The following is a 24736-nucleotide window of genomic DNA, read 5'->3' on the forward strand; positions in this document are numbered from 1 at the left end:
TTGTAAGATGAAGTGCAGGTGGTATTTGGAAGGTGGGTGCGATTGATGTCGGGGAGAAGATGACCCAGGAGAGGGCTGCTGTAGGTGTCTGGGTATCAAGTGATAAAGGTCTCGTGTAGGATGAAAGTCATGGGACTCGAAGGGAAGGGACAGATGCAAGAAGTATTTTGTAAAAACAGGACTGTCTGGGGGGCTCGTTGGTCGTGGGAAACTAGGAAAAGGAAGATGGCCGAGACTCCTGGGAGGTTTCAAGACCAAAGGAATGAGGCCAGTTAATGTTCACTGCCTGCCTGCCGTGTGCCAGGTACCATCCCAGATGCTCGGTGAACATCAACTCAGTCAGAGGGGAATTAGGAAATCAGCTCGTTTGAGGAGAAAGATAAAGCAAATCCAACACTAAGAGTTTGTAACAGGGGGAAATGCGAGCAGGCATGGCCATCGAGGGGTGAAAGTGGGGCATGAAAAAGATGTTAGGATGCAGACGTAGAATTGGGACTCAGAGGAAGAGTTGGTACCCTGAGAATGGCTGAAATGAACAGAGGCGCTGTAGTGAATTTCCTACAAAACCTCAACTAAGGGAAAAGAGGAATAAAAGCAGCCAGCAAAGAAGGGAAGGAAGGAACAATCACAGGTGAAGGAGAAGAACCAAGACAATGCCGCGTGATGAGACCCAGACTAGAAGCATTTCCAAAGGAGGGGCGTGTCCTGCAGCTTAAACCCATGATGAGATGGAACGGAATTAGTACCAAGAGTAATCGTTGTGTTTGATTGTCCAGATCATAAGTATGGTTCTGCCTCCCTCATGGAGGATCACTGAGAGCTGATTGTAGCTCCAAAGCAATACAATACTTTAATATTGTATTTTTTAAGTCCAGAGAGAACTTAGATATTCTGTGCCAAAGCAGGATAGAATTTTTCCCCATCTTATCCGAGCCAAATAAATATTCTAGCTCTTGTTGTCTGCCCCTAACAAGAGCTCCAAGAATGCAGTCCTAGGCTTTCATAACTGACTTCCTCCCAGAGTGTGATCTGAGAATTAATTCCTCTATAAGTTCAGTCAAGCTACTGCTTTGTGGTTTGTCTCCTGTTCTCTTATAAGGCAAATTAATTCCATTTCTGCACTTTTTTTTTTTTGGATTAGTGCTTATGAAATATGACAGATTGACAGCCCCTAGAGACCTGGAGTTCTCTTGTTATTCTATGAACGTATCGCCTGACCAGCAACGCGCCTCCAGTCTTTCCATGTCTGTCGCCCCCTTCCCTAAAGATTTCCCTTATGATGCTGGCATGAGGGACAATTAAAAGCAGCTGATGGACTGGTGCTTGGTGGTATAAATAGTGATTAAGAGCCCAGGCTTTGGAGCCATTCAGAACTGGGTTTAGATTTTGGTTCTACCATGTTAGAAGTTTGGGACTCTTTTTTGTTTTCCTCTCTCCTGACCATTGCTTCTCTTGACAACATTATCCTTAGTGGGAGGAACATGGGTTTTAGAGCCACTCGGAATCGAATGGGATCAACTCCCAGTGTCACCAACCTTGGGCTTTCATTATAACGTGATCTATCATTGTATAGCACTGCTGTAACAATATCAAATAATGCAAAACACCCAGAACAGAGCTTAGGATGTGCTCAAGAAATGGTAGCATTTGCTAGAGGGTTTTGTTTGTTTTTTTAATTGAGTGACCAGAGCAGAACTATGGCTTCTAAGCAATTTTACTTATAGGCTAGAAAACCATGAGATTCATTTAGCTTGGGGAGACAAAATTCTGAAAAGACGGAAAAAAAATATCCCTCAGCTTATTTTGTACATAATGCTGAACTCCGGCTGACGATTTAACTGATTTGCCTGGTTCTGAGAAAGCAGCTCATGAGAGCAGCCAGCCTCTTCTCCTCTACATTCATGTTGTAAAGATGAAAGCATAACAGAGAGGGAGAAGCCAGAGGTGTGGCAGAATGTTAAACCCTGAGAGTGGTGGTCTCACTGCCAGAAAACAGGGGAGCCTGGCCTGGCCTTGGCCATGTTACGTTTGAACTGATATCAGAACATTCAGGTAGAACGGTCCCCTCAGAAATATCACACTGAAGGTCAAGAAAGAGATGGGACCTCCGATGGGGATTTCAGAGGCCTTGGTGTGGAGGTGATGGTTGATACTTGGCTACAAATGAGTCTCAGAGGGAGAGAGCAGGGGTGAAAACGTGAGTCTTGGGGTGCCCCCAAATTAGGGATTTCCAAGCAAAAATGGACAGAAAAGAAGAGAGAACTGGTCTGGGAGATATAGGGAGAACCAAGAAATTATCCTACTTTAATCAAAAAATAAACAAAGGAAAGGAGAGTTACTGAAAATGTGGGAGTATCAACTCTTAGAAGCTGTATGATGTCAAGGAGGATGATGATGAAACAAAGCTACTAATTTGGCTTTGTTGACTTTGCTTTGATTATTGATGACCTCCTAAGGACAGTTTCCACAGAACGATAGAGGCAACAGCCGAGACTGCAAGAGTTAAGGAGTGAGGGCTGGTGAGGACATCGGGGCATCAAGTGTGAATTACTTTTTTTTTTCTAAGTTTGCAGTAAAAAGAGATAGAAAATGGAATTACTTTGCAGAAGTTGGAAAATGAATCTCTGTGACCTCCCCTGGCCAACAAAGAGTTAATGGTATAAATGCACAGTAATTTCAGAAGCATTAAAGAGCATGTTTCCATGGAAACATCAACCTACAGAGGGAGAGAAAGAGCTAGAATCCCCTGAAAAGAAGGAACAGCAGAGTTCTAGCCCCCGCACCGTACAGCAGGGAGAGATGATTACATGTTTCTTTCAGCTTCCCTGTGAAGACGCAGTTGGGGTCCATGGTGCTGTCCTCTTGAGGACCAGGAAAGAGAGAAAGGGAGATAGGTTTGAATAAACTCTTGCCCTCACCTTGCTTCAAATTCTGACTTAAGGGTCAAGCCATGTTAGAATATTGGAACAGATCGATGGGTGTCTTTAACCAAGTAACTAACTAAAATTAGTTAAAGAAATAAACAAGCTTGATCTTCCCCTGGACCCTCTACTCTAACCTGGTCTAGAAACCGTGCTATAAAGTACTGTGATTTAGAGCAGCACTTACAGAAACTCTAGAAACATAGGCTGTGTTTGGTTGATAACCTTTGATCAGCACTTTTGCATTGTAGTTTCCATCTTGGCATCTTCTTCTTGTTAAGGTATATTATACATTTCATCTCACTGTTTTCAGGTCCCTGATATCCCTTTTACTATTGACGGATATATTTACATTTCCTGCACCTTCAAACCCAACCAGACTTTAAGGAGTGGGTCCTCTCCCTGAACCGAAGCCGCAGAAAGCTCTTCTGCAGACTGTGCTGTGGGAACCACATCAACAAACTCCTTGTCGCTAACTAACTTTCCCGACAGTTCACTTCCTTCACGCCCATATTATGTTCCACAGTGCATCTGGGCCACATTACGTTTCATTCCCCTGGTCTTCCCTTGGACCCTAGACTCAGTAAATCATTCTACTTGCTATGTGAAAGGGCATTATCCTTGTGGCAGGTGGTTTGTGACTGCATCTTCTGAAGACGGAGATGTGTGCTGGAATGAGTCAACAGCCCCCATCACCCTCTGTCTCGCGTCCATAGCATGAAATCATTATGAGGCGCCCATCTCCCCGAACGACATCATCTATACCCAGGCATCCTGAGTCCTCTGTCTGTTGGAAACCATCCCCTGCCCCTGGAATATCTTCCTTCTTTTGATCCTCTTTTCCTCCCGTTTAATGTAATTGCTTCTAGAGATCTCCACCTGAAGGTCTTTCCGTTAGACTGGAAGACTGAATCATAACCCCCTTTTTCCATGGACGACAGTTCCTCATAACCTTCACTCCCAGCCCCTGTAACTGAAGTCATCTCACGAATTCCTTTGTTTAACTCTTCTGCCACCCTTCAGTAGAGCTGTTGGGGGCAGTTGTGAAATTAAGCATCTCGTAGCTACAGAGTGGGTAGGTGCTATGTGCCTGGAGATATTGCCAGTGTGTTCATTTTGTTGGCCACCTCAGGTAGAGGAGAGGGTAGAGATGGGCTCCTATGGAAGAACAAATTGAGGAACTGGAGAAAGGCCAAAAGGAAGAGAAAAGCCTCCTTATTCTTTTCCCTTGATGTCATGCCCAGGTCACTTTGGATTCTTGACCAAGGGCGTATATGAGCAGGGTTTCTTTCAGTAAAGTCTGAACATTGACGAGAAGGAAAAGGCTTCTGGTCGTCAGGGTTGAATGTCCTGGAGAAGTCTGCGCCAGTCACTGTTTGGCTGCTTTTGGGCATAAAGCCCCTGAGCAGGGCTGCCAGCTCTTGAGCTCAAATGGATATCAGAAAGGCAAGCCTTCACCTGCACATTATGAGTAGGCATAAGGAAGAAATAGCAGTGTACTCAGCGATCAGCTCGCCTTTGACCTGTCTTGGCATTTTCTCTCGGAAGGTCCCAACTGCTTAGTTTTGGTAGCCCACACTGGGCTATATTCCAGTATACTGCACACATAATCTAGGGAAGAGAAGAGGGGTTTTATTCCGTGCTTTTGAAAAAGGAAGTGATTTTAACTTACGTGCAACATGAAAGCATGAACTTAAAATGAAAAAAAAAAAAAATCCAGTGATGATAACATTACCCAGAAGAGTTACTTGATTCCCTCCCACTGGGAGTGTCGCCTTGCGAACTGCCTCTGATAACCCTGGGTTTCCCATCACACCCTCGCCTGTGTCGCCCGTAGCAGAGGTGACGCAGGGCTGTGGGCACGAGCACCAGGAGGAATTCCTTCCCCATCTTGAGTCCTGTGCACAGTTCCCTAAGGAACCCACAAGCAGGAGCGCGCCCCCACCAAAGGAATTCTAAAGAGAATTGCACAGTGTTCCAATCAGGCTTCCAGGAGGCCAGAATGGAGGTCATTTTGAGGAGTCCTTTATTCTAGACTAAAGTTATGGAACTATGAGCTCACCTTTGGCCTTCCTCAGGAAGTGAACTATACATGGAAGTAGTACGGTTAAGTGATTCCCTACTGCAGAGTACCTCACAGGGGGAACCAACCATAGGAGACAAAACAAATGTCCCGAAGCCCTAGCAGTTCGGATACTGTGGGAATGGGAGGAAATGTGCTTTTATGGAAAAGAAGAGATCCAGAAATCGGGAGACCCGGACTCTGAACTTACCCTGCCGAAGAGCGGCATCTTCCCAGGCCTTCCTTTAAATATGGAAGCTCAGACTGTGATCCAGGAGTCCCCACTAACTCTAACATTCTCTGATATCCAGGCAGTATTTTTTCAAAAGGCAGCCATCATAATAACAACAACAGCAGCTAAAACCTAAGGCTCATTATGTATAGATGCAGTAGTATGGCTCTAAGTCCTTTATGTATCCTCACAGCAGTCCCGTAAGTGCTATTATTATTCATATCTTTCTAGTGAAGAAACCGAGGCAAAGAAAGGTTAAATAACTCATGAGGTCACACAACTTCAGAACTGGCTGAGCAAGGACTTGAGCAGAACTCATCTGACCGCAGTGTTCTTGCTTTTCCACACCACGCTGCATTGCATATTGGTGGTACCATTGTGTGTGTGTGTGTGTGTGTGTGTGTGTGTGTGTGTGTGTGTGTGTTTACTACATACTACATTTCCTTTAATCTTCACTTAACATATTCTGTTTCTCCCTTTTTTTTCCATCTTCACTATTTTTCTTTTTTTTATTGAAGTATAGTTGATTTACAGCGTTGTGTTAGTTCCAGGTGTACTGTTTCTCCCTTTTATTTTCTTTCTTCTAACTCCTCATTAAGCATTTTGAGGCATCGTCCAGGCCTTTTCATTCATTCGAGTGTAGGGTATCTTACTAATGAGGACAAGCTCCTGGGTTTGATCCCAGATGGAACGATGCAGAGGAGAATTGTCACCTGGCCATGGCCTGCCACGTTGACCCCGCTTGGTGGAAGGGTACAGAAACGAGGATGAAAGAGTAGACAGGAGGCCATCGCAGCTGGTGGCAGAGCCCCTCGGAGCTCACTGACATAACATCTTTCTGGAGGAAGATGAAATATTCTCTACCTTCTTATATCTGAGCAGAGATTGTCAGGTGACTCTCAACAATGCCCCTCTGTTTTCTTTCATGTCAGATAAATCTAATTCATGGCATTCAGTCATGAAACAGAAGTCGGGTAATAGCTCTCAGAAATATTTCATTGTCAGGCCTAGGGGCCAGAGAAGACTCTCTCACTGTAATAGTTGGTGAGTTGACACATCACCATTTACCCCTCAGCCAGATTGCTAAGGGGCCAATCCTCACCACCAGTAGGAGAGAGGAAGTATATTAAATTTATATCAGGTGCTTTGTGACCACCTAGAGGGGTGGGATAGGGAGGGAGGGAGGGAGGGAGATGCAAGAGAGAAGAGATATGGGGACATATGTATATGTATAACTGACTCACTTTGTTATAAAGCAGAAACTAACACACCATTGTAAAGCAATTATACTCCAATAAAGATGTAAAAAAAATTTATATCAGACAGTCTTCAAGATACTTTAATATCTCATTAATTTAACACTATGAATTTAGAATTTAAATAACTGAGATACGGACTGGCCCAAACTTGAAGCTTTTATGATTTGTAAGGAATGGTTTGTAAAATGAATGGCATAAACACCTCTTCAGAGAAAATGTTTAATCCACTGGAAGACAAACTATTTTTAAGTTGCCTCAAGTAATTAATGTTACAATCTACTTTTCAAATTAGTTTTTCCTGACGTTCTCTACTAAGTTTCATTTTGCAAAATAAGAGAAAAGGCCTACACTTGACAGCTTAGGAAACTGGTATTTCTAATTTTGTTCAACAACATGGTTTAGTATTTTTATATATGAAAATATATGCCTATGTGCCAAAGGAAACCTTTAAAGCTTCTTCAAATCCCTTTTCCTCAAAAAGAAAACCATTGTTGGCCAGAATAAAATAATGCGTGTGCCTTGAAAACATTGTCACGTAACCTAGAAACTGGTGGATCTAGGATCTGAACAGAAGTGGTCTGACTGCAGGGTCCTTACTCTTTTTTTTTTTTTTGCGGTACGCGGGCCTCTCACCGTTGTGGCTTCTCCTGTTGCGGAGCACAGGCTCCGGACGCGCAGGCTCAGCGGCCATGGCTCACGGGCCCAGCTGCTCCGCGGCATGTGGGATCTTCCCGGACCGGGGCACGAACCCGTGTCCCCTGCATCGGCAGGTGGACTCTCAACCACTGCGCCACAAGGGAGCCCAGGTCCTTACTCTTAAATGCCACGCACACTGCCTGCTGCTGTTCCTGCAGGTGCTGGTGACGGAGTGTGTGCGCAGTACATACTGCATTCCTTTCTTCTTCGATTAACTTATGTTTTCCTGTTTCTCCTTATTTTCTTCCTACCAGCATTTAGGGGCATTGTCTAAGTCATTCATTTGAGTGCAGGATATCTCACTAATGAGATCTTTCTTCTGGGTTTGATCCCAGAAGAAACTATCAGTAAGTACAGGAGAGAATTGTTCCCAGGCCATGGCCTGCCATGTTGACCACATTGTACTGGGTTGGTCATTTGGGATTCATTTTAATTATCATGAATTTCTATTTAGTCTGCCAAACCATCACAAGGAACATCTAATTTTTAAATATTTTGCCTTCTTCCCCCAATACTGGTCTCTAACTAAGTAGCTTTTAAATGTTTTTAAGTCCACTATTTCTAATCCCATGGGAAATTGTTCCTGCTATTTCAAGAGAAAACACGCATATGAAATAGTAATTGTTAAAAAGAGACCAGAGAAAAGCTTTTTGAAAGATCTGTGGTTTTGTCATTTAGATGATAGAGTTTAGCAATATAATAGCCACAGTATTAATCAGATGAAACGTAGAGATAGAGAGCATCTCGAAGGAGCCCTGTGCTTCCCGCATCAGGCAATGAGATGGTCTGAACGAGTCTATTTTATAGATGAGGGAGCTGCAGGCTTTAAATGGTAAGTGACACACCAAAGACACAGTGACAGTTACAGATTTTCAGAGCTAGGAAATTGTACACAAAGGGGGCAAGAATTCAGTTCTCCTCCCTGGAGTTGTGTTTCCTCCTTTATTATTTTGCTCTGAATAACAAATGGAAATTGGAGAATTTCCAATTCTCCAATGGAATGGAAATTGGAAAATGGAAATTGAGAATGTAGAATGGAAATTGAGAGCTATGAAAAATTCCACCTTTTTGTTTTTTTTTTTTTTTTTGCGGTACGCGGGCCTCTCACTGTTGTGGCCTCTCCCGTTGCGGAGCACAGGCTCCGGACGCGCAGGCTCAGCGGCCATGGCTCACGGGCCCAGCCGCTCCGCAGCACGTGGGATCTTCCCGGACCGGGGCACGAACCCGCGTCCCCTGCCTTGGCAGGCGGACTCTCAACCACTGTGCCACCAGGGAAGCCCCACCATTTTTGAGGCATGGTGTTGAGTGGAAAGATCACTGGTCTGGGGGTGAGGACACCTGGATCCTCATTCCAGCCCTGTCATCTGATCTCGGTAAAGCCACAGAACCCTCTGGACTTCATCTGCTTATCTGAAAATTGAAAGGATCACCTGAGAGGAGAGACTTGTCTCTCTTATTACCACATTAAAAGACATTCATAAAAAGAATCTAGTGCCTGTGAAAATATGGAGGGCACAATTAGTACTGGGGTGCTCGGGCTCTTGGTTTGCTGGGAGAATTCTGGCAGAGCTCTTCCGACACCTCCCACACTGGGCGTACTGCTAAATCATTGCAGCAAATGAGCTCTGAGTGGCATGGTCAAAGTCAAAGAGGCACAAGGGCTGTTTACCTCAACTTGACCCCATTAAACCCAGTGGAGGATGACTCTGGCCACACGCAGCAAATGTATTGGCTCTGAGCCCATCAGGGTTCTTTTCTGAGACTCTCCACAAGCCAGGGTCAGGCAGGAAATGAGATGGGCTTTATTTCCTGCAGTCTGTATGAGGGGTCTGCATAGAGCAGGGCATGGCACGTGATGTGAGAATGCTAAGGGGCACATCTGGGGCTCAGCGACACTGATTTCACTTTACTTGGTGATGTAAGGAAAAGAACACTGAACTTGAAATCGGAAGACTTGAACTGCGGTCCCGAACAGGCAAGTCACCTGCGAAAGTCAGGTAGTGTCTTGGGACCCGTTTCCTCCTTTCTAAAATGAGAGTTCTCAGTGGATAGTTCCTAAGTTTTCTTTTAGTTCCGGCAATCTGAGATTTGTGTAATATTAGAACTTTATGACACAAGCCATCAGGTTGCTGCATCCCAGGGACAAATCAAGCAATATTTTTATGCACCAAACCTTGATGGGCCTCCCAGGGGACTGAAGTTTTATGGACAGAGCTTCTGAATGTGGCTGCCACTTGAAGCTAGGTTTTCTGATTACATACTTGAGGATGACATTTTTAGAGAAAAACAGAATTGCCGTGGCATCTCTTAATCTTGTAGTTTAATCCTTTACTGAGAATTTATACATGGAAGTTTTGAGGTTTTCATTTAATTAATATTCAAAATTGACAAAGTACAGCCAGATTCAAAGGTAGTTGGATATTTTCAGGTCTTATGGAAATTAAGTTAATATGACCATTTGACCTAGTCTATCCTCCATACGTGAGCTACAATTTCCATTCCTCCCATGTGTTCCATGGACCATTTGGTCTTATTAAATGTAATCATCCCACTTTTACTCACTGAGGTCCAAAATGAGGCAAGTTCCTCGCCTTTAGATACTCATATCAGGCTAATATCTATTTTTTATTCTATATAACCTTATATTTGTGTCATAGTTTCTATCATTTTTCTACCCCCTATTTCATGTGATCATCACAACCTGATAAGCTGGAGGTAAAAAATGGTGTTTCCATTTTAAAGAGGAAAAAGTCAGGTTCAAGGCCAAGGTCACATGTCTAAAAGTGACCACACTCCCGATTATTTTTTCACACTTTTCATTACCAATGAATGGATTGGTCTTTTCTGCTATTCAAAGGGCATCCTTGCTCAAGGCGAGTATATATTTGCAAGCTCCTCACTAATAGCTAAATGTTGGCACGTCTCAGGGAATTACTCAGAAAAACACAATGAGAATGATCACTCTGTACACTGCTGAAGGATACGAATGATTAAAGGATACTTCGGAGAAGAGTATTTTGTGTATCATCGTAACAGTTTAGTACTATTTTTGATAAGTACAATATATGAGAAATATCAACATAGAATAAAATGAACATGTCGAACTGAAAGAGGGTGAACATCCCAGAGAGAGAGAAATGTATAAGGAAAATCAAAAGGCTCAGGAGCAGGGACAATTAGAGAAATTAACTACAGAGCAGTTACCCGTGAACGTAGTTTATTTTCTCGGCGTTTGAATTTCTCAACTTACCCACTTAATTCAGTGCTGTCCCCATTCAAAGTCATCTCGGGAGGCTGTATACTTATTCCACGCGCACTGCTTATGACTTACATGATTTTTGGAACTCCTCTTTAATAATTGCCTTCTGAAATGGACACTTTCTTTGAAATATTCTTAATGGCATTTTAGATAAAGTCAGAATTATTCAGAGGCTTGTCTGGTGAAAAGGAGGGTGCTTAAACCAGATAATTTATTTCCCTCCCTCCTTCTCTCCCTTTTTCCCTCTCTCCCTCCCTCCCTTCCTACTTATTTCTCTCTCTTTCCATTTCCTTCCTTCCCTCCCTCCCTCCCTCCCTTCCTTCCTTCCTTCCTTCTCTGTCTCCCCCTCCTCTCTTGCATTCTTCCAAAAAAGAGGCAGGACTAATTTTTTTTACATGTTTTGTACACCTTCTCTGCAGACTTCCAGAAATTACTCTAAGCCGCACCATATTGTTGTCGTAAGAACATATTTTTCAAGTTGGTTATGTTGGGTGCTTAAATTCTGGTCTGTTAGTTTAAAATATTGTGTCTTGTGCTTTTGTAATTACACTCCCCGAAGTGAATCATATGGGACTTCAGTTGCATTGTTGAAGTTGTTGTTAACTGCAGGAGACCCGAGTATCACCCTCTCAGCAGTGACGGGCTGGAGCGGGCGGCACCGAGCTGAGAGGAGGAATGGCACAGGTGATGGCGAAGACGCCAGGTGGAGCCTTGAGTGGAATCAGGGATGCTACACTTTTACCGACTGCAAGTGTCCAGAGAGTGTGGCCAAGGGGATAGAGGGAGGGAGCTGAAGCCGTAGCATAGGAGGACCACATGAAGGAACCAGGGATATTAAAGCTGCTGTGGTATATGAGAACCAGGGTGGGGTGCTAGAGAGGACATGGGATCGAGAATGGCGCTTAAAATGTTATTTCTGCTCCCAATTAGCCAGAGAACATTGGACACATAATTTGACCTCTCTGTGCTTCAGTTCCCTGATCTATCAAGTTAAAATTATAGAACTAATTGAGCTTATGGTTTCTTCAAAGACTAAAATTTATTTTGTAAGGGCTACACGATAAATATCTTCAAATACTTGAAGGGCTCCCATGTGGAAGAAGCATTAGACTAAGACTGTATAATATCTGAGGCGGAGACAGGGATCTAGGGGTGGTAGGGGAGCAGATTTCAGCTTTAGGTAAAAAAGAACTGCCCAGCAGTGAGATGGCTGCCTTGAGGGTAGGGTGTACAGTGGTAAGCTCCCCTTCAGTGGAAGTATTCAAGAAGAGCTGAGAGGGCTGCTTTTGTGATGTAGAAGGGAAGCATAAACTATAAGAAGTAAGTGGCTAATGGACTGTGAAGGTCTCTTCCGATTTGGAGATTCTAGGAATCTCTACTCTTTTGAGGTCTGTATTCTTGATTGCATTTGCCCCGGAATGACAGGTTGAAAAATCCCAGGCGGCTCTAGACGTGAGAAGTGGTCCATGAGGATTTGGTTCACAATGCCTAGTCATCTCTAGAAGTGCCTGAAGGACGTGGCATCCTAGCAACCTTGTTGCTTAACCTAATGTTATCTAGAAGCATCAAAGAAGAGGCTCACAGTTCCGTTGAATGAAAAGACTTAAAAGAGGAGCCTTTAAGCCACCTCCTGCACGTTCTTCCTCTGCCCTTCAGATGTAGTAGGACACCGTTGTTGGTCAAAGGTTTGAAGCCCTTTAGAATGCTCAGGACAATCACAAGATTCCCATTTTGCTTCTTAGCAGAGACACGTCTCACAGCAGCATCAGGTGCAAGGCTCCAGAGTAGCATGTCACGTGAACACAGAGCGAATCATTATTGATTCCTTGAGCCATGATGGTAAAGGGACCTAAATTACCATCAGCACAGTCGCACTAGTGCCGTTGGAATGAGCACGCCGGTGGGAATTCCCGGTGAGGGAACTTCATCAGGTCAGAGCAGCCAGCAGGGGGATGGGCTGAGCGGGGGGGTACAGGTGTTGGAGAGGGAGACAACTCCATTGGTCTGACTCTAATTATTAGAGTTTCTGCTAGTTTAAGTGCCTGAACCTAGAACACTCTGTGAAATGTCTCTCCCTCCTCCCCCATCACCACGTCCCGCCCCTGCTATTTTCTGTTCACTCTACAAAGTGCAATAGTCCTGGTTTCCAGATACATCTCGTGGAACCAGATCCCTGACTGCTGGACTTATCTTGCAACCCTTAGAAGTATGAGCTGGGCAGGCACATCGCAAGAGTTCAGAAGCGTAGGCATATCTCTGGGAGGCGGAAAGACCCTAAACTCCAGGCTCTCTGAGCAGGAAGTTGTGTTGGCCCACGCTCACTGTGTCTCGTCTCTACCACCTCTGCCCTTTAATCCAGCTCCTTGTTTGAATACTAATCGTTAACACTTAATGAGAGTTTACTCTGCACCAGGCCCCGTGGTGAGCTATCTAATTTAAGCCTTACAAACCTAATAGAGCAGGTTCTTTATTACCCCATTTTTGGCAGATCATGAAAAAACTGATGTTCAAAAGGCTAAATAAGTTGCTCAGTCATAGCTGCAGACTAAAGTCAAACCCACTGCCCTTGTTTTAAATTTCTATCTTATTATTCCTATTATGTGAAGGCTTGGATGACGGTACTGGATCATCAGATGGGAGCCCGAGGGGTACAAGCTTTACGTGGTGTTTGTACCGCTATCTACGTGTCTGCCTCCAGCCCATTCTCTCTGTCTTCCTAACCATCTTGTTCTAGCGTACCTTCTTCGTACTTTCAACCTTCTCTGTATTTTATCTTTCCAGGTATCTGATCAATGTGACTTTTGAAGGGAGAAATCTGTCCTTCAGTGAAGACGGCTACCAGATGCACCCGAAACTGGTGATCATACTTCTGAACAAGGAGAGGAAGTGGGAGAGGGTAGGACATGTCTTTGGCAATTCTCATACTAAGTAGAGGGGGTGGGGATTGGAAGGTCTGCAACACATTGGAGGAAAATGGCGCCTTGGTTTTGCTCTCTGAGCTGGAGAGCAAGAGACCAATACTTTAAGAACACAGGGGAGGCCATTTCTCAAACTTGCATCTTCATTTTCTTGCTACTTTGGTCAATCAAGAGACGATTGTCCCTATGTATTTCTGTTTCATTGGTAGTGGTGCTGTCTGCAGCATGACTTCGTTTTAATGGAAGAGTGTGCATGCACCATATAACACGATTAGGTGGAGAAACCGAATCTTGGTGTAATTCAGAAGTCGTGTCCTACACGGTATACTGGGGGGGCCTGTGAAGCCTAATTTGTGAGCACACAACTCTGGATTTCCTGTGACTGGAGGCTTGCCATGCAAGGCTCTTCTCAGGATCTCTCCCACTGCCAGCTGACCACAGTGTCTGAAATTCTACCATTAGGCGTTAATTTACGTGGGCGCCAGACTGCCTAGGTTCAATCCCCGGCTCCTCTACTCACTAAACTGTCTGTTTAGGACCTTGGGCAAATCTCTTAACTTCTCTGTGCCTCCACTTCCTCGTCTGAAAAATGGGGTTAATAATAATAGTACCAATAACACAGGGTTGTTATAAGGATTAAATACATTAATATATGTAAAGGACTTAGAAGGGTGCCTGGCACATTGTAAGCACTTACTAGGTATTGGCTTTTATTATTATACCTGATTCCTAGTTAAATGCAAACGTTCCTGAGAGTGATGTCATCACTGGTGTTCCTGAGAATGTTCGGCAGGGCACTTGTGCCTTTAGACGCTTTGCTGAGAAATGGTTTCCAGATAAATAAGACCGAGAGATGCTGTCTACTCTGTCTCACTCTGGGAGATTCTCAGAACATATTAGCAGTTGAATGTTCAGAGGTGTCTTTTACTGAGGGATAGTTGACATACATCATCATACTAGTTTTAAGTATACAGTATAATGGTTCAATATTTGTATATATTATGAAATGATCACCACAGAGAGTCTAGTTAACATCCGTCACCATACATAGTTCCAAAATTTTTTTTTTGTTGTGACGAGAACTTTTAAAATCTACTCTCTTAGCAGCTTTCAATGTGCAACACAGGATTATTAACCACAGTCAGCATGCTGTACATTACACTCCCATGACTTATTTATTTCACACCTGGAACTTCGTACCCTTTGACGAACCACCAGTCTGTTCTCTGTATCTGTGAACTAGGTTTTTTTCTTTTTCTTTTGTTTTAGAGTCCACTTATAAGTGAGATCATGCAGTGTTTGTCTTTCTCTGTCTGACTTACTTCACTTAGAATAACACCCTCAAGGTCCATCCACGTTGTTGCCAATAGAGGTGTCTTACAGCAAAGAAACATCTTTAATTTTATTTAATCTGGCATTTCCCCAAATGATTTATCACGAGAACCCTTTACCCATGAAATCATATTCTGTGAATCACGTTGGGAAGCATTGATTTACAGACTCTGCAGACGCTGTGGGCCAGTTGGCTGGGAACAGACTTCAGGATGTCAGCATGGCTCTGACTAGGATGGAAACCAGGTGATGTAGTTCCCAAGAGAGTAGCCAGGAAAAGAAGCCAGAGATGAACTTCGTGAAATTCACCATCTTGTCACAGAGAGCCGTGGACAGGTGGTTATGAGAATGCTCACCTGTGAAACCAGGCATGTGTGTCTCAGGTGGTGGGACCCAGGGCCTAATCTTTCAAACCGAAGACGTCGAAGACCTCGATCTGTCATGTGTTCCTCATATCAGGGCTTGGCTGTAAGGCTGCCGTTATGCCCGGGGCTCTTGACTGAAGCTGCCGCCCCTCCCCTGAGTTGTCATTTGTCCCAAAATGGCTATTCCCTGGGCTTCCACTCCTTACCCCAGTCAAGCTGCTTTTCACTGCTGCTGTGGAGACATAATCATTCAAGGAGTGTCTGGGCCGGCATGTACAACAGGCGCTTCTGTATATCTTCAGAAGAGGAGTTATTAAAAAACGGAGGCTTCATGTGTGGATCAGAAGACATCCAGCTAGGGTGGCTTTTATTCAGTAGACCATGATTACTGTCTCAAGTAAGGGGCCCTGTCACGACCGTCCTGTCTTAAAGAGACACCACTTCCCATCATTTGTGCTGCCTTCTCTTCCTTAGGCTGGAATCTGAGGCCTGGGACCCCCAGCCCTTTCCAAAACTAGACCCTCCTTCCTGGGAGTTGGATCCCACGCCTCCTTAACAGATCTACCTCTACTCTAACTCTTGAATTTATTCCTTATTTCTATATGATCTGGGAACCATGTGGATAATTTTTTAAATGGGCCTCCTCCTCCCTGACGCCCACGTTGAACCATTCAGATCAGCCCTGGACATGGCTTCTAGAAAGAGTTTCCCAAGCCACAATTCTAGTTCTTTCTCTGCCCAAAACCTGCTCAGAGCTTCTGCAGTTTGTGGATTGGGCCCAAACTCTATCTGTTCTTGCATTCAAGGCTCTGGTCTCTTTTCCAACACCCGTCTTCTCTTCCTCACCATTTCCCATCTCACCTTCAAGCTACACTGGACTCCTCTCTGTTCTGAGAATGTGCCCTTGTATGTCTTGTTCTCCGTACAGAGTGTCGTGATGTTTTCTTTTCCTGGAATGAATAGTCCAGTTATACAAATCATAATCATCCTTTGAAGTCCAATTAAAATGTTGCAGTCTCCATCCCTGATCTTTGACCAAGATATAATTTTTTGCTCCCTTATGCCCTGTAGCCTTGGTCCGTACCTCTGTTGTAGTACTCGTCACATCTGCCTGTGTTAGAGTTGCATGTGTGGTGCTTCCAGAGGACAGAGGCTGTGTCTTTATACTGTCGTGTCCTCATGGCAACCTGGAGGATCATGTTGCATAGCTCAATAAATATATGTAGAATGAACGAGAACCATTACATAATACAAGAGTCTAAAATCCATCGTGAAGAATCAAGTTTATGCTCTTGCCCTTGATACAAGAGCTCGTTTTTTTGGGCGAGGGGAGAGAAAATCTTTATGTAGATTGAGTTTTCATAGATCATACTTTAAGTGTGCTAAGGGAGCTTGTTATTTAAAGAAATTCTGTGGGTAATCTTTTGATAAAGTCTTTTGGGGGATTGGGATCCTAGAATAGAACCTCTTCATACTGACTTGGTTACATCAGGGAGCATTGCTGAAGAGAGATGTTCAGTATTCCTTAGGTTCATGAGCCGCACAGCGCCCAGACTTGGAAGCCCTTGCGGGCAGGGTGGGGACGCCAGGCACAGGTCTAGGGCATGTCTGGGTTGTGGTAAAATCGAACCGTGGGAAGTTGTACCGTTTCTTCCACTGTCACCCTGGCCCCCAGAACCCTTCTGCATGCTTAGGACTCCTAATAGCATTCCAGAAGGTCCCCAGTGGTCCAGGGAAGATTTAGACTTCAGAGAGGCAGGCCCTCGGGGTGAGGATTCTACAGTGAAGAGATGGTCACTGGGGAGATAAGGAGAGAATGAGTCTGAATTTGAGGAAGAGGCGTGGGCTAAGAGCTGGGGCCTTTGGCCTCTAGTGCTGCCCTTAACTGGCTGTGTGACCTGCTCTTTTCACCTTTCTGGATCTTTCTGCCCTCATGTCTAGAACCATGGCGTGAGATGGGTCCTTTCCAGCTCTACCTTCTGAGGTTACGTATTCACGCTGTAACTAAATCGGGGCATGGCATGGAAGCTGGTGAGGGCTGGAGCATACAAAAGGAGCCCGACTTTGTATTTAAGGACAGTAGCTCCCAGAACATGTTTGTCATTCTTGTCATTGGGGTAAATGTCATCTCTTCAGAAGGCCTTCCCTGATGACCCAAGCTGAGGTAGCCACCCAGTCAGGTTCATTTTCATTTGCTTCAAGATACTTATTGTCTGACGTTGTGCTCATTTGTCCGCTTGTTTGTGTTGTTTATCACCTGTTTTCCCACACCAGGTCGATGCTGTGTGGGTGCAAGGGCCTAGTTCACCTCAATAATTCTAACACTTCAGAAGAGTGCTTGGCTCAGAGGGACCACTCAAAAGATAATTGTTAAATAAATGAAGACTCTGTACGCTCAGGAGGGTTAGAGCAGTGACTGGTGGTGACCATTCGCTTCTACCTGAGACTCTCCCGTGTAGACTGAGTGGTTTACTGAAAAGCACATAAGAGCAGGTACATCTCCCTGCGGACTGAGCACCCCGAGGACCAGCAAGGGCCTCAGGGCGCCTTTGGGAGGGCTCATCTCCAGGCAGGCACGCCCGAACAGTGTTCGACAGGAAGCCTCGGCAGGAGGAAGATTTACTGTGTGAATCGTGTGATAGGATTTCACGGTATTCCTTCGGGTTTTTACAAAGTCGTCTCAAAGCTACTGTCTTATCAATTTGGTTCCTTCCAAAAGACTTCAAGTGATGGCAGGATAGTCTGTGGGACTGAGCCTGGTTTTAGAAATCGGAGAGAGCCGAGTTCAGTTTCCCACATCGCCATTTATCAGCTGTGTGTACAGAGCGACTGGTATTACCGGGGTCTGTTTCCCTCTTGTAAAATGGGGCTTTACGTAAGGCTGTCATACAGATTAAAGGGGATTTTTTAGTAACCAACTCTAAAGGAGATATTATAGTAAAACCAGTTAATAGTGGCTGGAACATAGCCAGTATTCAACAAATACCAATTGGTAGTCCCCACCCTCCTCGAGTAATTTTTTAAGGTAATATCTGCACATGGTAAAAAGTCAAATGATACAAAAGAATATCCAGTAAAAAGAATGTCCTCTGATCACGTATGATCCCTGGTTCCCCAGGTCCCTCCTCAGAGCGATCATAGTTCGCAATGTCTTACGTATTTGCTCTGAAAATACTCCCAAGCATATACAAATTTTCTACATTTACTCGACCTCTTTTTTTTAACAAATAGTACATGCTTTTGTGAACCTTTAGTGGGACCGTATGTTAGTAGCCTCTGAGGAGGCATGGAGGCTGGGGGCTAGAACAGCAAAGAGATCTCTGGATCAGAATTATATTCACAGAAAGCCAAGGACATATCTCTGGTATGTAGAAATGTGAAGAACATTTAAAGCGGAACACACAGACACAGACGTAGAGAATGGACTTGTGGACGCAGGAGTGGAAGGGGAGGGTGGGACGAATTGAGAGAGTAGCATTGACACATATACGCTACCATGTGTGAAACAGATAGCTAGTGGGAACCTGCTGTATAGCGCAAGGAGCTCAGCTCGGTGCTCTGTGATGACCTGGAGGGGTGGGACGGGGGCGGGGGCGTTGGGAGGGAGGCTCAAGAGGGAGGGGATATACGTACACTTATAGCTGATTCTCTTTGTTGTACAGCAGAAACTAAGACGACATTGTAAAGCACTTATACTCCAATAAAAAAAAAAGTCCAAAAAAAATAAAGAGGAACACACACACACAGCATGGTGAGTTGGAAAGGGTAGGGGATGGTGAAAACTATTTGTTTGCAGAGTGGCTTCGTTTGTGAGTCTCTCTAAGAGGGGGCAGCTGCATCAGCTTGCATTAGAAATAGCCTGGCACGGAGCAGCGGCTCCTGTCTCTATCAGAGCCGCTCATGATTTGCTTCATCGCCACTGCTCCCTGCTTCCATTTAATCGTTCCTAAAATGGGGATAGTAAAAATGAAATGCAGTGGGGTGTGTTCTGAGTAATGACTTCAAGAAACGATGATGATGCATTTTTCAGGTTGTAAGAGGTAAACAGACCTTAAAGGGACTGTCTGGGTCGGAACTGCAGGACAATACACATGGTGCGCCTCTCCGCTCGTCTTTCCCCCAACCTCGCCAGAGGTGTGTATTTTAGAAACGCACTCCCTCTTCCCTGCCTCCACCTACCAGAAAATACCCGTCCCTGTGTAGATTAAAACATTCTTTGTTTGTCTGGGTCATTCTTTGGGCTCCCCAAGCCCCAGTTATCACCTCAGGCTGGCAATCCTGAGAGATTACAGCCATATCCACCAATGGAAGAAGGGTTCAGGGTGAAAGTGGTCAGTAGGAAGTGCTGAGTCCATAGTCGTATTTATGAATTAACGTATGGATCAGTGAGAGAGAGGAAGGGTAACCAAACTGGTAGAGAGAAGACTCCCAAGAGCCGCCTCAGAAGCAACGACATTATAGAACAGAAGGTCCCACCAGCATCTGGAGCCTGCAATGAACGAAACGGGTTAAGGGATGCTTCCGGTAGCCCCGTATCCAGGAGGCAGCACTGAGGCCAGGCTGCGGCTGCTCCGTGACACCGATACCTGAGGACTAGAGTGACCTGTTCCAGAGCGACCAAGTGGGTGATGATAGGACAGAGGTTGATCGCTCCTGTGGCAGATTCTGCTTGAAAGCCATTGACCCGTGACATAAAACAGCCCATCCGTCCCTTCAGAGAGCGTGCGCACGCACACACACTCTCTCTCATCACGGACGAACTGACGGTCTGCTCACGAGCACAGGAACCACATCTGGCTGGTTTCCCGCTAGATGTCTGTGCCCAGCACAGTGCAAGACAGTGCTAAGCAGGCCAGGAAATACGTGGTGTTGCCTGAACACACCTGCCCCTACTGAATTCCACCTCCCGCCCCGGGGGAAGAGGCCACGGGCTATCCACGTGCTCTCTCCAGACTTTCAGAGGGCGTCTGAGGAGCGAAACAGAAGCTCCTCCCCGTGTTGGTGTGTTTTTTCTGCATCTCCCGATCCCACCACTTGACAACATGCTCCTTTTGCTGACTTTGAACTGCATACTAATATGCATCCTTGGATTAAGGCGTTAAGAAACAGGATCCACGGAGAAGGGCTCTGGGAACTGCGGTCACGGAGGGGAAGAAGAAGAGGCAACAAGGTGATGACTTACGCTCTTTAAATGTATGAAGAATTATTGGACCAGGTGTTGAGATCAGCTGTTCACTTTCTCCTCCGAGACAGAACCAGAGTAAGTGGGCTTAAGATCAAGCAGAGAGGATTTATATCAGCTATAAGGAGAATTTCTTTCTAGAGAGAAGTGTTGAGCACCAGAACTGTTAACCCCACCAGGGGCTGACTTTGGAAGAACTAAAAATTGGGTATATCTTCATGCTCTGTAACGTGCAGTCCTGCCCAAACAACAATGCATGACTATAGGCTTTGAGAGTTCTTCTTCCCTTCCCCTCCCTCCCTTCCCTCCTTCCTGCACATGACGATTGAGGACCTACTATGAGCCTAGTGTTGCCCCCACCAAACTAGTATTATTGTTTTCCTAGTTGCTGGGGAAAGAGGTATTGCAAGGAGAAGGGCGCTTATTGTGACACGTAAGATTTCTATAACCTAAGGTGATTTTAAATCTGACTATTTGATATGGTCTGATAGTTGGGTGGCTCTTTCATCTTGCTTGGTTAGTAGAGACCCTGCGTATATATGACAGTGGTTTATAGACAAGGCCTCTGGATGACATGCTTTTGGTTGTCTTTCCAAGTTGTGATTATCACAGACTTTCACATCCAAGTGTTCCCTTCTTTGGTTCCCTCAGCTCCAAGAGCCGTGGCCCATGCTCTTTGCCTACACCCTTTTCCAGGGTCCTGGAAAGAGACCACTGGGGGCCAGCCCATGGTGGGGAGGTGTGCCCTTAACCCCCAAGGTCTCCACACCCACTCCTGGTAGACTCAGTGCACAATGTCAAGCTGCTACCCCCATATACATTTATAAAATAATTCGAAGAGCAGAGCAGGTTGTACTGGGGGAAAGGACTTCAGAAATGTCATTTCAGAAAGGCTGGCTGTCTTCATGTGCTGTCATCAGCCACTGAATGAAGCGGATAAAAGAACAAGATAACCTTGGTTGACTTTGCTTTTGAAACCTATACCTGCTGATGGGGGAGAAAAGTAGGATGGAGCTTGGAGACAGAAGTGCTGGCTTAATCTTGACTTAAGGAAACACTGTATAGAGGAAAGGCTCCCCAAAGCCAAAAGATAGCTTTCATCCACCTTGTTTAAATTTTATTGAGGATTTTATTTCATGACAGTTGTCTTTGGTTGGCTCCTGAGTCCTCTGAACTTTCTAATTCTAGGCTATAATGTTTTTCCAGTAGTGGTATTGAAGATGAAATAGTGGTGTAGAGGTTACAAGACTCTTATGTTAATATACAGGTTAAAACCAACATTTATGAATTTCTTATTATAAAGGTAATTGGTGCTTATTAAAGATACTTGGGGGGACAAAATAAAATTTACCCATTTACATACCTACAAAGAATTAGTGTTTACATTTCTTCTGTTTCTTACGGATGCTTTTTTCTCTGCCTGTGTGTGTATATGTGTATGTTTTAACACAATACAGTGTGATACAATAGAACTGGAAATGCAGTGTATGAACAGTTTGCAATCTTCTTCTTTCTCTCACTATGATACTGTGACCATTTTCTTATTTTATTAATGTTATCCAAAAGCATGAAACTTAATGACTGTCTCATATTCCATTGTAAAGATGTATCATACTTCTTTAAACTGATCCCCCATGATTAGGCATTCATATGTGTATTCCGTAGAGACTGGTACTCATATGAGAATAATTTCAGAGTTTTTGATAATCCAGCTTTGATGTGTAGGATTGATGTCCGAGGTGACAAGGTTTGGTCACCTTTTTTTGTTGTTGTTTTATGTCTCTAAACATTCAAAATGATATCCTTTAATTCAAGAAGCTTGGGTTATATTCATTCAGTAACAAGGAGAAGACACACATGCAGTGGGTGTGGAAGGCTCTCCTTTGTGATTCCTGGTCTGCTGGGGATCCCAGACGGTTTTTCTCTCTGACCTTCTGATCCTCTAACTTTGCTGATGAGAATGCTTCTTACCTTTGGCAGTTATAGCACACAGAGGATGGGGTTGTTCATGTCGTCTGTGTCTGCAGTTTTCAACAGCCTGGGACCATTTTCTTGAGAGTTGGAAGCTTGTAAAATTCAGGCCCGTGTTCCTAAGGAGGTAGTAGGGCTCATGCTTGGTGTGACATCGTTTCTAGTGCTGTTTCCATTCTCTGTGCCCCAGGTGACCCAGGAAGAAGGGAGAGTGATCCCCTTCTTTCACCAGTGGGGCAGCACCTGGCTGGCTGACTCACATACCCACAGGCTGATGTGCCTCAGGACTGTCCGGGCCATCATGGCAGGGACTGCTCTTTTCATACCTTGGTGTATTTTCCACCAAACAAGCTACTTCGTGCATACATTAATAGCATATACACTTGCCCTGAAGTCTGAGGTGTGACATTAAAGCTATAATATCTGAATGTTCTTCATCTACAAGCATGCCTCTGTTGACCTATCACCAGGAGATCTTCTGCTTTGAGTTCTTCCTACAGCGATGCCAGATTTGTACAAGTCCACACACAGCCTCTCTCTCCACAATACCTACTTATGAGAGCTGGCCGGGACCAGGGTAAAGTGATTCGTGTGCATAGGGAGGCAAGCGCCGACCTTGGCATGTTAACTCTGCTGATCGGCCCCCAATACAAAGAGTTGAAAGGAAGCGTTGGCCAATTAAGAAAATAAACTGCCTTTAAGAATGAAAGCTATTGGGAGACTTCCGGGAAGATGGCGGAAGAGTAAGACGCGGAGATCACCTTCCTCTCCACAGATACACCAGAAATACATCTACGCGTGGAACAACCCCTACGGAGCACCTACTGAACGCTGGCAGAAGACCTCAGACCTCCCAAAAGGAGGAGAGGGGATTAAGAACGCTGCTTGAGAGAGCTCCAGGGACGGGCGCGAGCCGCGGCTAAGAGTGCGGAGCCCAGGGACGGACATGGGACGCTAAGGCCGCTGCTGCCGCAGCCAGGAGGCCTGTGTGCGAACACAGGTCACTAGCCACACGCCCTTCCGGGGAGCCTGTGCAGCCCGCCACTGCCAGGGTCCCGGGATCCAGGGACGGCTCCCCCGGGAGAGCGCTCGGCGCGCCTCAGGCTGCAGCGTCACGCCGGCCTCTGCCGCTGCAGGCCCGCCCCGCACTCCGTGACCCTCCCTACCCCCCCCCCCCCCCCCGGCCTGGGTGAGCCAGAGCCTCCGAATCAGCGGCTCCTTTAATCCCGTCCTGTCTGAGCAAAGAACAGACGCCCTCCGGCGACCTACACGCACAGGCGGGGCCAAATCCAAAGCTGAGCCCCTGGGAACTGTGAGAACAAAGAAGAGAAAGGGAAATCTTTCCCAGCAGCCTCAGAAGCAGCGGATTAAAGCTCCACAATCAACTTGATATACCCTGCATCTGTGGAATACCTGAATAGACAACGAATCATCCCAAATTAAGGAGCCCTGTGGATGAAAGACTCTTGGTGCTGCAGCCAGGAGTCAGTGCTGTGCCTCTGAGGTGGGAGAGCCAACTTCAGGACACTGGTCCACAAGAGGCCTCCCAGCTGCACATAATATCAAACAGCAAAAATCTCCGAGAGATCTCCATCTCAACGCCAGCACCCAGCTTAACTCAACGACCAGCAAGCTACAGTGCTGGACATCCTATGCCAAACAACTAGCAAGACAGGAACACAACCCCACCCATTAGCAGAGAGGCTGCCCAAAATCATAATAAGTCTACAGACACCCCAAAACACACCACCAGACGTGGACCTGCCCACCAGAAAGACAAGATCCAGCCTCATCCACCAGAACACAGGCACTAGTACCCTCCACCAGGAAGCCTACACAACCCACTGAACCAACCTTAGCCACTGGGGACAGACACAAAAAACAACAGGAACTACGAACCTTCAGCCTGCAAAAAAGGAGACCCCAAACACAGTAAGATAAGCAAAATGAAAAGACAGAAAAACACACAGCAGATGAAGGAGCAAGATAAAAACCCACCAGACCTAACAAATGAAGAGGAAATAGGCAGTCTACCTGAAAAAGAATTCAGAATAATGATAGTAAGGTTGATCCGAAATCTTGGAGATAGAATGGACAATAGAATGGACAAATTGCAAGAATCAGTTAACAAGGACCTAGAAGAACTAAAGATGAAACAAGCAATGATGAACAACACAATAAATGAAATTAAAAGTACTCTAGATGGGATCAATAGCAGAATAACTGAGGCAGAAGAACGGATAAGTGACCTGGAAGATAAAATAGTGGAAATAACTGCTGCAGAGCAGAATAAAGAAAAAAGAATGAAAAGAACTGAGGACAGTCTCAGAGACCTCTGGGACAACATTAAACGCACCAACATTCGAATTATAGGGGTTCCAGAAGAAGAAGAGAAAAAGAAAGGAACTGAGAAAATATTTGAAGAGATTATAGTTGAAAACTTCCCTAATATGGGAAAGGAAATAGTTAATCAAGTCCAGGAAGCACAGAGAGTCCCATACAGGATAAATCCAAGGAGAAATACGCCAAGACACATAGT

At 45.1% G+C, this 24736-nt stretch overlaps 1 protein-coding gene across 1 annotated transcript in view; it reads left to right on the top strand.

Moving 5' to 3' along the window:
* GRIN2B (glutamate ionotropic receptor NMDA type subunit 2B) overlaps positions 1-24736 on the top strand; it is a 426141-nt gene that overhangs the window by 300511 nt on the left and 100894 nt on the right. The window contains exon 7 of the mRNA XM_060165410.1: positions 13211-13325. Within this exon, the coding sequence (XP_060021393.1) occupies positions 13211-13325 (115 nt within the window). The remainder of the gene's footprint in view (positions 1-13210; positions 13326-24736) is intronic.

The sequence above is a fragment of the Lagenorhynchus albirostris genome, chromosome 11 (genome assembly GCF_949774975.1).
Source record: "Lagenorhynchus albirostris chromosome 11, mLagAlb1.1, whole genome shotgun sequence".
Classification (NCBI taxonomy): Eukaryota; Metazoa; Chordata; class Mammalia; order Artiodactyla; family Delphinidae; genus Lagenorhynchus; species Lagenorhynchus albirostris.